At 40.5% G+C, this 16,048-nt stretch overlaps 1 protein-coding gene and 1 long non-coding RNA gene across 55 annotated transcripts in view; one reads left to right on the top strand and one right to left on the bottom strand.

Moving 5' to 3' along the window:
• The window catches only part of SORBS2 (sorbin and SH3 domain containing 2), a 157,756-nt gene extending 154,266 nt beyond the window's left edge, over positions 1–3,490 (top strand). For all 50 annotated transcript variants that reach the window (XM_077934258.1, XM_077934257.1, XM_077934256.1 and 47 more), the window contains one exon: positions 1,123–3,490. In XM_077934258.1, coding sequence (XP_077790384.1) covers positions 1,123–1,184 — 62 coding nt within the window. In that variant the 3' untranslated portion in view covers positions 1,185–3,490. The remainder of the gene's footprint in view (positions 1–1,122) is intronic.
• LOC114604632 (uncharacterized) overlaps positions 1–16,048 on the bottom strand; it is a 105,939-nt gene that overhangs the window by 61,989 nt on the left and 27,902 nt on the right. The window lies entirely within an intron of this gene.

Raw genomic sequence — 16,048 nt, 5'->3', positions numbered from 1 at the left:
ATCAGACTTCATGAGATACCTGCAGTGACACTAAACCTGTTAGAATCTTTTCAAAAACCTTTGGTATGAATTGTATCACACTGTTTAGAAAGAATGTGGCAAGCATTAATTCCTTCACACACACAATGCATATCATCCCCTTACCCAGAGTTCTGCAGATGCTGTAAAGCACGCATGGAGCTTGCACAAAGGGCCAGCTCCAAAAAATGTTTTGAGCTTCCCAAATCCCATAACCATTTGTATCTGAGTCACTGATAATGCAGCAGTATGCCAACCAGTGTAGGGTGTTTGGGCTCTTGCATCCCAAGCATGAGCTGTTGACTGGCAAGGTTTACAGATGACCACTATATGAGACCTGGCCAAGTCAGAGGCAGTGTGTATTCATCTTCCTGCTTCTAACTGGTGGGATTGCTTGCTTGACATGAGAGCACACCCTCAGAATTCTCTTGCACCACTGAGATTGCAATATTCAGAGCTCAGTGGCTCCCTCCATTTACACCTCAGCAAATGCCTGGCATTGACACGTGCTAAGCATTGGTCATAGAAGGCTTCCCCGTTAACTTCGATGGAACAAGCATTTGAGTAACACTTGTTCCCTGTTAAGAAAGCACTGTCCAACAAAACTGAATATAGGACTTGGGAAGAACCATGGATGATATCAGAGGTTTCTTCGAAGTTTCAACTGCATCTACCTGTACTGCTGAAGAGGCATGCTGCATTTTAAAACCATCTTGCCTCCTCATCAATGTGAGCTGCTGTAATTAAAACTTCCAACAGTTCTACGTTTTTCCTGTTTTGCACCTGCAGCTTAGGTGTAGGAAACTTTGACTCTCCAGATATTGCTGAACTACAGCTCCCATTATCTCTCACCACTAACCATGCTGGCTGGGGTTGAAGGGAATTGTAGCTCAGTGACACCTGGAGGGCTAAAGGTTCCCCAAACCTACCGTGGCTTTATTGAATGTGATATTTAATTCCCTTTTGCAATGTATTATTCCATGTTTTCCAAATTACATAGCTGAATATACTAATGAAGGATGCTAAAATGAAATGTAACTATCTTCTCTAGAGAGCAATATGTTACCACTACTGCCATGTTTCACTTATTACTTCTACTTTCAGGAACCTCCAGAAGAACAAAATTCTTTGGTACTTTCCCTGGAAACTATGTCAAGAGGCTGTGAAATGTTGCTTATTTTTTTCCTACTTATTTATGCTGCATTTCTGCAACACATCTGCATATAAAGCTGCTAGAAAACATGCTCCACCAGTCTTCTGTTATGCTGCTTTGCAATTCCAGGTAGAAGTCATCTAGTTCATCCTCACCATTCCCATCCTCATCCGCCAGCCAGCAGTATTACCGTTAACAGCTACAATGGGATAACTCAGCTTTTATGAAACAAGAGGAATTAGTTCAACCTTTAGTACATCTTTTTCTGTATGCATTAAATATTTGCCTGCCCCTACCAATCTGAAATATGCCAAGAAGAAAAAGCTTAATGGAAGGTACATTGTGACACTCCAAGTGGTTATCCATATTATTTGAGGGAAATTGCAGTACTGTCCTTAAGAAAAATGTTTTATCTTCTTTCACCTCATATATAGAACAGGTTGTGGCTTACTACTTTTCAATCATTGTTTTGAGTTTTCACATTCTTTTTAAGCTCAGCAGCATATGTTGCTTTTACGTTGCTGTGTCACACATTTGCCTGTTTTTAACTCATTTGCAATATATAATAATCACTCAGACATATAGCTTCCATGGCCTTGTATGCTGCAACATATGCAGAGTGGTTATAAAATTTTGAGCAGGAATAATTCAAATGGGGAATTGCTCTTAATAGTTGACAAGCCATGACTTCTGGTTGGATCTCAAAGATTTCATGAGGCTTGAGTGAACGGAGGTCATACATTGGTTAAATCCCCCGTTTCCACAGCTAAGAGCAGCTTCATGCATGAAGCTATTTGCAAATACAGTAAGCACAACTTGCACTTCCTGCATGTGTACACATTAATGTCCGGGAGGGCATGCAGATGTTCCTAAAGCAGTGTTCTCTCTCCATAGAGAAAATATGTGAGTCATACATTAATGATGTATGGAAGCAGATGAAATGCATCTTCTGTATTTGCATATGTTAATGCCCTAAGTCAGGAGAGAAGTATGCATGTCTTTGCAAGAAGAAGTAGATCTTCCTATTGCAAGTGCATGTTCAAAGGCCCCACTTCCAACATCAGCGATATGGGCAAACTTATCCCAAAGGAATCCATGTTTACTGCTTAATATTAAAGAAGTGTACAAAACAAAACAAAAATACTGGGAAACAATTAAGCAAGCCAATAATGAAATTGTTGATGTCGTATGCTTCTCTACTACATCAAAAATACCCTGAGTTCAACAGAATATCTGAAAGTCTAGTACAGTATTCAACATTCATTTATCATACAAAGTTTCTGCAACAAAAAAAACCAATATCCAGTGCACAATTTTACTGCAACACCGAGTTGGGGGAATTCTGCAGAAAGTATCACACAATGCTTTTATTTTTTCCTACATATGTATACACATACATTAATAAACCTGAACAATATTTTCTTCCTGGCCCTCCAGCATTAAAAGAAAGAAACAGAAAGGCACAAAAATGAACACAGGTACATGTGGGTGGATGTAATGAAATAGTATCAAATATTTGAATATAGTATTTGTTTTCCTTATGCAAAGAGAGGAATCAATAGTGTATGAGGGAAAACACATGATTTCCCACATCTATGGCTTTATGTAAGAGTCCAGATTTGGTTTTGCTGGCACCATATAGAAGGCAAAAACAAAACAAAACCCTTTTCTGGGTAAAGGACAGATCTTCTCACAAATATTTGTAGTCTTGTAGCATTTTGTACATATGTTTGGTTTTTTTTCTACAGAGCCATTTTATTGTTGGGGTTTTTTTGAAGAAGAAAAGCTACCCCCCTTCCACTAATAAATATCAACATTTCCTCGTCTTCTTTACCCCTGTCCTCCTCCCAATGTATAAGCACATTTGGATAGTGCAATTCTGTAAAATAGCATTTGCTGCAAAAGTTTTATGAAGTATAATATGGTTTTACCAACCAAATCTTTAAAAAATGTACATATGTCTTTATTATGGAGAAATGTCAGTAAGACAGACAATAAATCATATTTGTGCAGCATACCTTTATTACTGCAAATTTCATGGCAAAAGCTTTATATTTCAAAGGCTTTCCATTATAAACTAGATGTGCATGCAGCTTTGCTGTGAAATCAATACCTATCTTTGATGCCATTTATGATGGAAGACTTAAATGTCTGTTGCCTGTGATATTTTAAAAAAGCACTGTTTCTATTCTCTATCTGATTTTAATAGAACATTTTTCATACCTGGCTTTCAGGTAATTGACTTTGAATTCTTACATGCAAAGGGTCTCTGTGTTTTTTCCCTTGAATAGACTTCTAATAAAATTTGCTTGGAGTACACTGGTATGCCTTTTTGATTAGCATCCTTACTGGAAATCATCACACATTTAAGTTGAATATGCTGGAATTAAAATCCTGAACAGCAAGGTTCATTATCCTATAAACAACAGAGGCACCAGAGAAAGCAACGACACAGTGCCTTTTCTACTGCTGCTTCTACAACAAATAGGATATCATTTACCCAGTGTGGTTCCTCTTTAGCACATAAACAGGACAATGGCCTATATCCACGAACAGCATACAAATAAATATGCCTACCTTGACCCAAAAACCTACCCCACCGCACAAACATGCAAACAAGCCACACTGCAACCAACTGAACACAACCAACCAAATTCTGAACCCTCCAAACTCTCACAATGGCAATATCTAAACAAAGGACCTATCCACATGTCACACTAGGCAACAGAATGAAAGAACAACACCCCCATCTTTCTCCTTTCCTCTCTCTCTCCTCATTTTCCCCAACTGTAATTTTCTCTGTTTATTTGCCTGTTTTGTAACACAAGAAAAACTATAATTAAAAACTAATTTTAAAAAATAGGATATCATGACCCCAGGCAATAATGTAAGCTGGGGAAATAAAGAGACTGTAAGAATATAGGCATTATGCTGAAGCTAAACACAGCACACATGCACAGCTAGCAGGGAAACGGTCACACTTTGTTTTTCCTGAACACACAGATCAGCCATAAAGTATAGTTCTTATACCACACATCAGTCTACAAAGCTCAGAGTATTTTAAATGCAAAGAAAGAGACTGTACAGCAAATGTTTCATCCATTTTTATCAGGAATAATCACAGAGAGAAAAATGGGTGGAGATAGTATATCATTGTGTCATACGAAAGTGTTGAATGGCAAATGCTGATGATAGCCATACTGTGTGCAGCAATTGTTTCCCCTCCATTAAACATGACTCATATTCAAGCGTGAGTAATAATTAAACAACAATGTGTTAAGCTGCTTTACAAATACAGTATATTTTCTTGGCCATGGAATCCTAGACTCTGAAGCACTGCAGCGGATCTGTGTCCCACATTTTAATATTGGCATGTCCCAACAGCCCTGCATAGCATTCAAAGGAGCCTCATGCATACTTTGCTAAAGGATTTATTCCTAAAATGAATGACCACTCCACAATAATTAATTTTGTGCACAGAGTGTTACTATCTGGCTTTTAACGTGCTAGAAGTTCCCTGTAGAAAGTGGAGCTTTAAGTCAGGCCTGTCCACCTGTCAAAATAGTCCTCTAGCCTATTCTTAATTCTTTTGCACATTTTCTGACTTTCCCTATGTTAATCTGTCACAAACAATAGTAGAAGTTAACTGCTTCATTATCACCTCTTACCTGCAGAGCAAGTAAGGTTTGCCAATTACTCTGATGCATCAGCAGGTTTCCTAATTGTTGCTCCTTTAAAAAGGTCCTGGAGCTGTGCTCCCCTCCATTCTCCCTCCACTATACCGTCTGTGTTAGTTAGAGCATGGTGCTATGAACACCAAGGTTGCAGGTTAAAGTAAAGAGAATAATTTAAATCCTGGAAATGGCTAAATTCTGAATAAAAAATTTCTTCGGGACTCTAAGTATGATGGCATACAAGGTATAACATTTGAGACCTTCAAATTAGCTCAGTTGGTTAGAGTGTGATGCTGATAAGGGTTTAATCCCCATACAGAACAGCTGCATTGCAGGGGACTGGACTAGGTGAGCTTTGGGGATCACTTCCAACTCTGTAATTCTATGATTAAATTATTTTACTTGGTTTAAAAATCTAATTTTTATTTGACCCCTCAGCTTTTGTTACATCCCAAGCACTGCCTGCAAATAAATGTGGTTTAGTTATTTGGTGGGAAATCAGTTATTATGGTGTAAGTATTACAATTTAAGCGATAGTGTGGGAAGATGTCAAGACAAGCAAAGCCTGTATCTCAGAAGTGACAATTTAAAAACAATCTGATATTTCACAAAAGAGCGGAGGAAAGCACCAGCTGGAGCATTATGCTGTCCTTGTTTGTATGTTTTATCCTTCATTCCACAATCTAGACCCTATCTTACTTTATCTAGAAATCAATTTTAAATTCATGTATTATGCCTACACTCCACACATTTAAAGCACCTCAGTTGCCCTGAAGAATCCTCATAACTGTAGTTTGCTACAGGTGCTGGGAATTGTAGCTCTGCGAGGGGTAAGCTCTAGCTCCCCGGGTCCTCTGAGAGAAATAATGTCTTCTAAAGTTTGCACTGTTCTCTCCTCCACTTGCAATATGTTCCTTACTAACAACCTTGTGAGGTAGGTTAAGCATGGGGAAAGTGACTACTACAAGGTCAGTCAGTGAATTTCATCACTGGATGAGGAATTTGAACTTCAGTCTAGCTAATCGCAGTCTAACATACTAACCATTATACTACACTGGCTTCAACAAAGGGAAGGAACTGCAGAGAAATCAGACCAGCCAAGAATACATCAATAGGCCAAAGAAAATGGAGTAATAACTCCTTATACTGTATAACCTTTTCTGGCCAAGTTTGTACAGTAATCTCTGCAAATCAGAGATTGTTGGCTATAGATTCCTCCAATAACCCTCGACAGCCTGGCAGTGTGGTTTGACCTAAAGTAATCCTCTCCATTCACTACACAGAAGTTGGTGGGAAGTTTCTACAGTTCTTATATAATGCAGTGGGAATTCTTTAATTCCTGCAATGGGTTAACAGGAACATGGGGTGCACATTTAAAAAACAAAATGATCTGTCACCAAACATGAAATAGCACAGAGCTATCTGAAGAAGCATTAAGTAAGCATCTTTCCAACAGGGTTTTAGGTCACTGCTATTTTTACTCCCTTGGAAGAGCTGCAGGTATGTTAGTGGGGTAGCCTTGAAACTGGCAGAGTTGTGACAACGGACAAAATATAAGCGTTTAGCTACTGAACTGTCCTTCAGACAATGCCTTATTCTTAAATGTGCAAGGCAAAATGTGTTCATTCGGCTATACCCCCGAAAACATCAATTCAAATTCCTTTGTACACTTAAAGCTCATGAAATAATAAGTCTGTTTCAAGTTCCTGCCAAACTGACAGTCAGCTACATGTGGTTTAAATACATTCGAAGTAACACTAAAATGCTGCAAAGGCTCTCAAAGTGAGAACCAGTTCAAATTTATTCTTGTATTCTTATTATAATATAGCTATCAAACTTGTGACAAGCTCATCATCTAATATGAACAAATTACGGTAAGTGGACAAAGGGAACTAAGATGCAAAACACTCCTCTTACAAGGAAGCTCTGTACAACTGCCTTAAAGAAAAGTCACCTCTCCTCAAAATGATGGTTTAGAGCAAGAAAAAGCCAACCAAAAGAATCCAATCACATATACAGAAAGAAGCTTTTTGATTTTGGAAAAAGGCAAGAAAGGGGAGGGCATGACAGAGGTGTACAAAACTATTCCTCATGTGCAGAAAGCGGATACAGTGAAGTTTTGCCTTCCTCTCTCCAAGGTCATCTAACACGGTGTTTCCCAACCTTGGGCCTCCAGCTGTTTTTGGACTACAACTCCCATCATCCCTAGCTAGCAAGACCAGTGGTCAGGGATGATGGGAATTGTAGTTCAAAAACAGCTGGAGGCCCAAGGTTGGGAAACACTGATCTAACAAAGCTGAATGTTGGAAGACTCAGGCCAGATAAAAGGAAGTACTTCTTCACTCAGTGCATAGTTAATAGTATGGATTTCACCTACAGAAAATGTAGTGGTCACCAACTCGGGTGGCTTTAAAAGGAGCTTTGACAGATTCATGGAGGATAAATCTATCAATGACTACTAGTCATGATGGCTGCGTACTACTTCCAGTATCAAATGCATTACACCTGAACACCAGTTGCTGGGGAACACAAGTGGGGAGAGTGCTGTTGAACTCATGTCCTGTTTGTGGGCTTCACACCTATACCTGGTTGGCCACTGTGAGAACAGGATGCGGGACTAGATGGGTCTTTCGTCTGAGCCAACAAAGCTATTCTTTATGTTCTTAGGAATTTTTTTTCACAGCTGCCATAAATTTTTATCTGTTTAAAAATCAAACTCAAGTGGCTTTTGGAATACTCTTAAATCAGTTTAAATCAACAAATAAGCAGATGGTTAGTGAGGTAAACATAGGTCATCTTGAGGCAGTTACCCCAAAGCTGTAATTTGGCCTGTAAGCCACTAGTTGCTGTCCACTGACACAATGCACAACCACATTATTGGCAACCTCTTATTTCCACCAAGAGAGACAGATTGTGAGATATTTGGAGGTTATTTTCAATATAATTCAATATAATTATTTTCAAACATGTGATTTGCCACCCTTCCACAATCCACAAATACATACAAAATGAAAACACTGCAACTTGTCAAACAATAAAATCTAAACTGCAGATAAAAGCAATAAAGTGTAAAAGGTACAGTTGTTAAAAATGGTTAAAAAGCTCTAGAAAACAAGATAAAAAGAGTTTTTCCTGGTGCCTACCAAAAGAACATTTTTCCCACTCCCTAATCACTTCAAATGGCAGGGGCACCAAGATAAAAGCCTCTGATTTTGATCTTTGTGTACAAGCAGGCTAACGTAATCCTTCAGGTATCCAGACATCAAGCCATTTGGGGCTTTAAATGCAAGCACCAGCACTTGAATCATTCCTGGAAACATACCAGGAGTCAGCACAGTTGTTTTGGGCATTGGAAAAACACAGGATAATAGCTGTATTTTGAACTAACTACAGTTTCTGAACAGTCTACAAGGGCAACCCTGCATACAACACATTACAAAAGCCAGCTTTACCAATAGGCAGATTGAGACAGACATCATTAGGTCAAGTGCTGAGGGTCAGGGAATGACAGAGCTGTGTGCGCGCTACATGGCCTGCTCTGTGCCACCAAAGCTAGCCTGTTGCATTCAGGTACAATGGAAGATGTTGTCTCATTGCCAGTGTCAAAAAAATATTTGACTACCAGTCTAGCTGGCTTTTCTACATGGAATATGGTGAGGCACCACCATCCTGCACTTCTCCTGAGTCAGCAAAATGTCTTTGGTCACTCCTGCATTGCAGCAGTGAAATCTGGAGAATATGTTGCATGGTTGACAGCCTTCCCCAACCTCAGGTCCCCACATGCTGTTGCACTACAGCCTCATCATCTCTCATCATTTGCCGTGCTGGCTGTGGATAACAGGAGCTGTAGTCCAACTGGGGACCCAAGTCTAGGAAAGGCTGCTCTACTGACAGCACTCTTACCTCACTTTTTTTGGGTTGTAGTAGGGATAGGAAGTCTCTTTGAAAGGATGACACTTTGCACTAACAAGAATTGTCAGCACAACAGAAAGCAGTTGCCCATTTTTGCCACTGTATCAGGGAAGGGGGGAGCTATGTTGAAGCTCTATTTGAGGTACAGTGGTACCTCGGGTTAAGTACTTAATTTGTTCCGGAGGTCCGTTCTTAACCTGAAACTGTTCTTAACCTGTAGCACCACTTTAGCTAATGGGGGCCTCCTGCTGCCGCCGGGCTGCCAGAGCACGATTTCTGTTCTTATCCTGAAGCAAAGTTCTTAACCTGAAGCACTATTTCTGGGTTAGCGGAGTCTGTAACCTGAAGCATATATAACCTGAAGCGTATGTAACCCAAGGTACCACTGTATTCACTGGGGGGAAATGGATATCCATCTCAATTATATTATCTCAAGCTAAACACAAGTGTCACTACTTAATGCCGCTATTTATGCTAACTCCCCTTCAGAGAAACACACACAGCTCCCTGGTGTGGCTCCCCTTCATTACATACACAACCCTACAAAACAACAAGAACCCACCAACAGCATACCCATCAATATGGCTAACTTAACCCAACAACCCTCTGCCTCACACACACAAACAAAACACACTGCAGTCAACTGAAGGCAACCAACCATGCCCTGGGCCCTCCAACCTCTTTCACCACCAATGAAAACTAATAAATTAATAGAAAGAGAACCTACTCATGTGATGCTGACATATGCTATGTGAAAGAATGAAAGTACATTACCCCCCTTCTCTTTCCCCTCTTACTCCCCACCTCTCTTCTCTCTCAACCTTATACTGTCTGTAACATTAGTGTCTCACATTGAATATAAATGATCTGTATAAAGGATTATATGAACAGAAAGCAGAGACGCTGTATGAACTTTCCTAATCCAATAAAATCTTTAATAAAAATAATTTGTTAAAAAAGGAAACCTACACAGCTTCTGAGAATTCACCAATCATTGCTGTCATGTTTTCAGCCTTCTCACTCTATCTTTAAAGCCTACACAACTCTATCCTTAAAGACAATAAAATTCACTTTATATCAGTGCAGAAGAAATAAGATAAAGATTTGCTGGTGGTTAATTGTGTTTGGAAATGATAGTGTTTCCTACTTCAAGTCTTCAAGAATGAGGTGGGGTAAAAGGTCTAAATACATAAATAAAATACTTTTACAAAATGCAATTGCTGAAAGTCTCTCTCTCTCTCTGTGTGTGTGTGTGTGTGTGTGTGTGTGTGTGTGTGTGTCCGCCCACCCTACATGTCATGCAAAATGTTTGAATCCAATAAGAAACCCAAGGAAAGAAAATGAAACTGCAGTGCCAAAGCACATAGGCAGCTCCAGGAAAGGGCTATTATGCTCTGCAGTTCTGCACAACTTAGCTCTGTAGCAAGTGCTGATTTCAGGATCTTGTGTACAATGTGGAATTCTGGGAATGTGGTCTGTGATAATCCATGGTTGGGTGATGTCATATCTAATCTAGGTTCTGGTACACAGAGGTTTCCCCTGGAGCAAAATAGCATTCACTTGCTGAGTGCATTGCAGAACTGCTCCTGAGTGACAACGTGGAACGTGTTAAGTTTCTTTTTTGCTCTGCACACTTCGCTGGTCAGCTCAGCAGTACATTTTGTCCCAGAATAGTTACATGGTGACACAGATGCCAACTATTGGTTCCTTTTCTGGACTCCCAAAAATCCTCTCTTTAAAAAAAAGAAAAAGAACTACAACAAGAGAACTGTTGTGATTGTAGTACAGTGGTACCTCGGGTTACAGACGCTTCAGGTTACAGACTCCGCTAACCCAGAAATAGTACCTCAGGTTAAGAACTTTGGTTCAGGATGAGAACAGAAATCGAGCTCCAGCGGCACGGCAGCAGGAGGCCCCATTAGCTAAAGTGGTGCTTCAGGTTAAGAACAGTTTCAGGTTAAGAACAGACCTCTGGAACAAATTAAGTACTTAACCCAAGGTACCACTGTAGTTATGAGACTGAGGTACAAACCAGTAAAGGTCTGCTTTGAATCTCTGTCACAAAATCACTAAGTGGTTTAAGTAAAGCAAACCCAATCCTCACCCATTGTCTCCCATCTTAAATAGGGGGCTAATAATACTGACCAGCTTTACAGGATTGGGGAGATACAAGACAATCCAAGGATATATCTTCAAACATTTTAGGACAATTCTTAGGGGGAAACCATAACTGTTGAAAGGAATATAATACTGCTTTAAATATATAGTGCCAATAAGGTCTTTGAAAAGGGCTATCACATAATAGTCCAAATGTATTTTCTTCTGCTATAGCAGATACATCCAAAACCAATGGATTCAAATTACAAGAATAAGGATTTAGAATAAACTTTAGAAAAAAACTTGCTGTTTGACAGTGGAACAGACTGACTCAGAAGGTGGAGGACTCTCCATTAGAAGAGTTTAAGCAGTGGCTTGGGAGCCACCTCTCAGGCATGCTGTAGTGGTAGGTTTGTTGAATTGTCAGGGGATCGGACTAAATGACCTTCACTGACCCAAATCCAGGATTCTATGATCTGATGAAGTGGACACTAGTCTACAAAAGCTTATGCCATCATAAATCTGTTATTATTTAAGGTGCTGCGGGCCTGTTTCTTGTTAATAAAGCCTAAGTGAATGAAAAATGTTCTGCCCTGGTCTTATTTGAAATCTCAGAGAAGCTAATAGAGGTTGCTATGGGCTTCTAATCCACATCTGGACAGCTGCTTAGCTTCAAGAATGCTACAGCATTAGGTGTTCTCAGACCATTTACTGGGCCTAGTTCCTGTGTTAATTTGCTTTTCTGCAAAGCAGATGGCTTTGAGTACTTTCCTGAGGATGTACCATTATTCCTCATAATAAATCTATAGCACTGCTTTTAAACTGCACAGATTTCACTGAGACAGATTAATGAAGGTGGCTATGTGGGTGACTGGACAAATAACAACTGTGGCAATTTCAGAAAGATCACAGGGGGTGCAGCAGTCCTGCTCCATTAAAGTCAAACATTGTTTTTTGCCAGCTGGTTTTCATTTTTCATTTTCTTGGTTAAAATACGGATTGCCTTCTATATTAGCTATTAGTCACCTATTTTTGGCTGCCCTTGCCCCAGAATAATTTCATATCAGAGATATTGTGGTAAATTAAAATGACAGCAACCAAACACAGTTGCTTATTGGAGCACTGTTTAAAGGGGGGTCAGGGCTAGCATCTGTGGTGTGCCCTTTGGAGGCTCTGTGGGGCTGCCCAAGAATCAGGGCTGGCTTAAGGCATTTTGGCACCTGAGGCAAACCATAAAATGGTGTCCCACCCCAGGCAATAAGGACTGAAGGAATAATGGGAGAATAAAGACCTACTTCAGAAACAAGGGTGGGAGGAGACCAGCAGTGCCTCCTATTTGCCAAGAGCAGCAGCAGCGGGCAATGCACTTGTCCCCCTGCAGATCCAGCCACCTGAGGCGGTCACCTCACCTTGCCTCATGGGTGGGTTGGCCCTGTCAAGAATGCTGCACATTGATCTACACTTGGTTATGAGCCCAGCCTGGAAGAATCCAATGGGTCAAAGGTGTGGCCAACAGAATCTGGAGCTTACTTGCTTTTCAGTCAGTTAATATGGCTCACTAAAAGAATCCAGAGCAATTGCTCCATCATTCAAAGTAGAATTTCCTTCCAGGGATAGGCTATGTCCCAAGTACAGGAGGCTGTAATATGAAACAGGAAAGAATACATGCAGTGCCCCAAGACGCTTCAAGATTCCAGCTACTATAAGACTTACAGTGGTACCTCGGGTTAAGTGCTTAATTCGTTCCGGAGGTCTGTTCTTAACCTGAAACTGTTCTTAACCTGAAGCACCACTTTAGCTAATGGGGCCTCCAGCTGCCGCCATGCCACCGGAGCCCGATTCCTGTTCTCATCCTGAAGCAAAGTTCTTAACCTGAAGCACTATTTCTGGGTTAGCGGAGTGTGTAACATGAAGCGTATGTAACCTGAAGCGTATGTAACCCAGGGTACCACTGTATTAAGGATTTATTTTGCCTGTTTGTTTCATTGACACTGATTTATTTGTTGTCTTCTTCTGACTTTCAAACTGTCAAAGTTTGATATCTTTGAACAGGTAAATTTAGCCTCTTCTCACTTTCTCACACCTCTGTTAAATGCCACAAGACATGAATAACAGCTATTTAAGAACTCAGTGGACTTTGTGAATTCTACATTCTCTCAAAATTCTGACAGTGCAAACAGACTGTAGTTTTGATCCAGGTAGCTTATGGAACTGTACATGATTTTAGTTCCCCAAGGATATGGATAAACTAACCATCTTTAGTACAGTGATGACAGGTGTCTCCAAAAACAGTCAAAGATCAGAAAGTAATAAGGTAATTTTGCATTCCTGGAGGGTTTAGCATGCAAAACCCAATACAATCATGAAAACTGAGCTCTTGTACATCCCATTAACTTCATTTGGAGGGTTAAGAAGAAGTGCTTAACTTTGGCCCGAATGTGCCATAAGTGTTTGCAAAGGTAATATCACACTGACAAGTTCAAGCACAGTGTGAATTCCTCCTCATATTTTACTGCATTTTTCCTGATGTGGCAACAGTCTTCTCAATTGCTAAAGAGTGAACTTTGAGAACAACAACTAAAGACACTAGGCAAGACACATTAGGATTTTGTCGTCTTCTTACCATCTCATATTTTTTGAATTGGTCCTGCCTATATTTCTCACATGTACTTCTCCAAAGTAGTTCATCTGTAGAGCCAATCCCTGTTTACTCTATAAACTATTTTATCTGGCAACTCTATTTATGAAACACACAGACCCCCTACCCTAAGATTCAAGTTACATTCTGCCTTGTGTGAGTGGGCATGTTTGCTTATGATTTCAAGCAACAAGCTGGAGCAGCTCCCTCCATTTACTCACAAGTGGGTGCACCAGGTGGCCTTTTCAAGGTCCATGTTTGTTTTCCTTGTTCGTCTTTGCCCTGTGACTGCTTCCTACATGTACATCGTATGCTCACAATCTCATGAAAGATGGCGCAGGGACAGACAAGAGGCAATGAAACAACGAGAGGAGGAGGAGAGGAGAGGAGAGGGGAGGAGAGGAGAGGAGAGGAGAGGAGAGGAAGGACTGATGCAGATCCCTGGTTAGCCTCATACAACACTATGTTGAAAGAAGAGAGGGCTGGAACCTTATATCTTATCTACAGCAATCTCTGAATGACTACATATGTCAACTCACTGAAAAGCCTGAGTATGACTAACTAGATTCTGTATCTGCCAAACTGCTGGCTTGCGTCCCATCCCCAGACTGAAAACATGTCACCATATTTGTCTTGCAGCTGTTGCTGTTTGTTAAAGGCCAATAAACAAGGCCAATTTTTCTATGGCAACCATGGCTAAAGTATTAGCCATGTCCCCAATCAAAGCTGTGAAAAAATGTCACCAAGACTCAAATGTTATCAACTGATTTATCCCAGCTGTAAAAATGTAAGAGAACCTACATCCCTACTGACCAGAGTCAGTCCTACTGCCTCAGGTGTCACAAGACTAAGCTGTCATAGTAGGTTCCAGAACACACAATGGCACTTCAGCAGACTGGTGTTCGTTTCAAAAGAATTTTTATATTTCATACCACTTAACAAAAACATAAACAAAAAAATTGGAAAATGTCTCCTTAAGATTTTCAGTTATGAAGAAAGCAGATATTAACAAACTGGCTCAACCAATTTCATTCAGGTCATCTCCAAACTGTCAGTAAAAGGTAAAGGTAAAGGGACCCCTGACCATTAGGTCCAGTCGTGGCCGACTCTGGGGTTGTGGCGCCCATCTCGCTTTATTGGCCGAGGGAGCCAGCGTACAGCTTCTGGGTCATGTGGCCAGCATGACTAAGCTGCTTCTAGCGAACCAGAGCAGTGCACGGAAATGCCGTTTACCTTCCCACCGGAGCGGTACCTATTTATCTACTTGCACTTTGACGTGCTTTCAAACTGCTAGGTGGGCAGGAGCTGGGACCGAGCAACGGGAGCTCACCCTGTGGCAGGGATTTGAACCGCCGACCTTCTGATCGACAAGCCCTAGGTTCTGTGATTTAGACCACAGCGCCAGTACTGGGTTCAAATACATACCAGGAAATTTAGATATGCTCAATTAAAGTTGATTAAAGCAGTCTGTCACCCCAACACAACAAAGACATTTTTGTAAAAGTGAGGGTTTTGTGCTTAGGACAGTGACAGGGAAATGCACTAAAAATGAGTGGGATGAACGAACGATTAACAGGAAGGCATACAAACGTTGAAGCAGCAATTTAGACTAAATGTTCAATGTCATAGCAAACAAATCTGAGCAGCGTAAAGCAAACAACGAATGAATATTCAATAAAGACTGGCCTAAGTCTGAACACTCACCCTATATTTCCTCCAAAGAATCCCGGGAGCCACAGTTTACACCTCACAGAGCTACAATTCCCAGCAGCCTTAACAAACCACAGTTCCCAGGATTCTTTGGGAAAAGTCATGTGCTTTAAAGGTATATACAGCCATATTCTAACCTCCATGCAAGTAAATCAGGCTGAAAGCTCAAAGAGGTAATCTGGAGGAGCCTTGCGACAAACAGCTATGTAAATTTTAAAAATGGATTCAAAATACTTTTGAGAAACCAAACTCTGGTCTGTCTGCACACAGATTCTGATGCTATGTGCTGGAAGGTAAATTATAATCAAATCAAACCAAGCAATCGTTTAGCCCAATAGTTTCTATAGGTACCATCAAGCCTAATTCCAAAGTCATATGATCATGTCTCACTTCGGGGATTAAACGTGATACCTCCCTCCAAGTAACACAAGTAATTAACTACTAATTTACAGCCCTACCCATCATGAACTGTAATTCATTAACTCCCAAAAAGTAACAGATCCTCATCAAGTGCTTCAGGCAGCTCATCTTGGATGTCATGGAAGGATAGCATATTGTTAGTTATTTCATCTATTATTGTTGTATTTTTATTTCCATCAAGAAGCACATATGGGATTTTCTGTTTCAAGTGCCAAAATAACCTGGCCAGCCTTGGACATGCTTTGGGTTGCCCTGGGCAAGATAAAGACACCAACAAATGTAATCAATAATAAATAATAATATTCTGCACCTTGATTTAGGGTATGTCTGCATCACTACATATTCCACATCCAGGATGCTCCTACTGCTAGTTTTTGAAGCCACGTTCACGTTAGCCACAATCCATATCAATCCTGTAGTTTCCTG

The sequence above is a fragment of the Podarcis muralis genome, chromosome 9, assembly GCF_964188315.1.
Source record: "Podarcis muralis chromosome 9, rPodMur119.hap1.1, whole genome shotgun sequence".
NCBI classification, from domain to species: domain Eukaryota; kingdom Metazoa; phylum Chordata; class Lepidosauria; order Squamata; family Lacertidae; genus Podarcis; species Podarcis muralis.
This window is presented reverse-complemented; position numbering and strand designations above follow the sequence as displayed.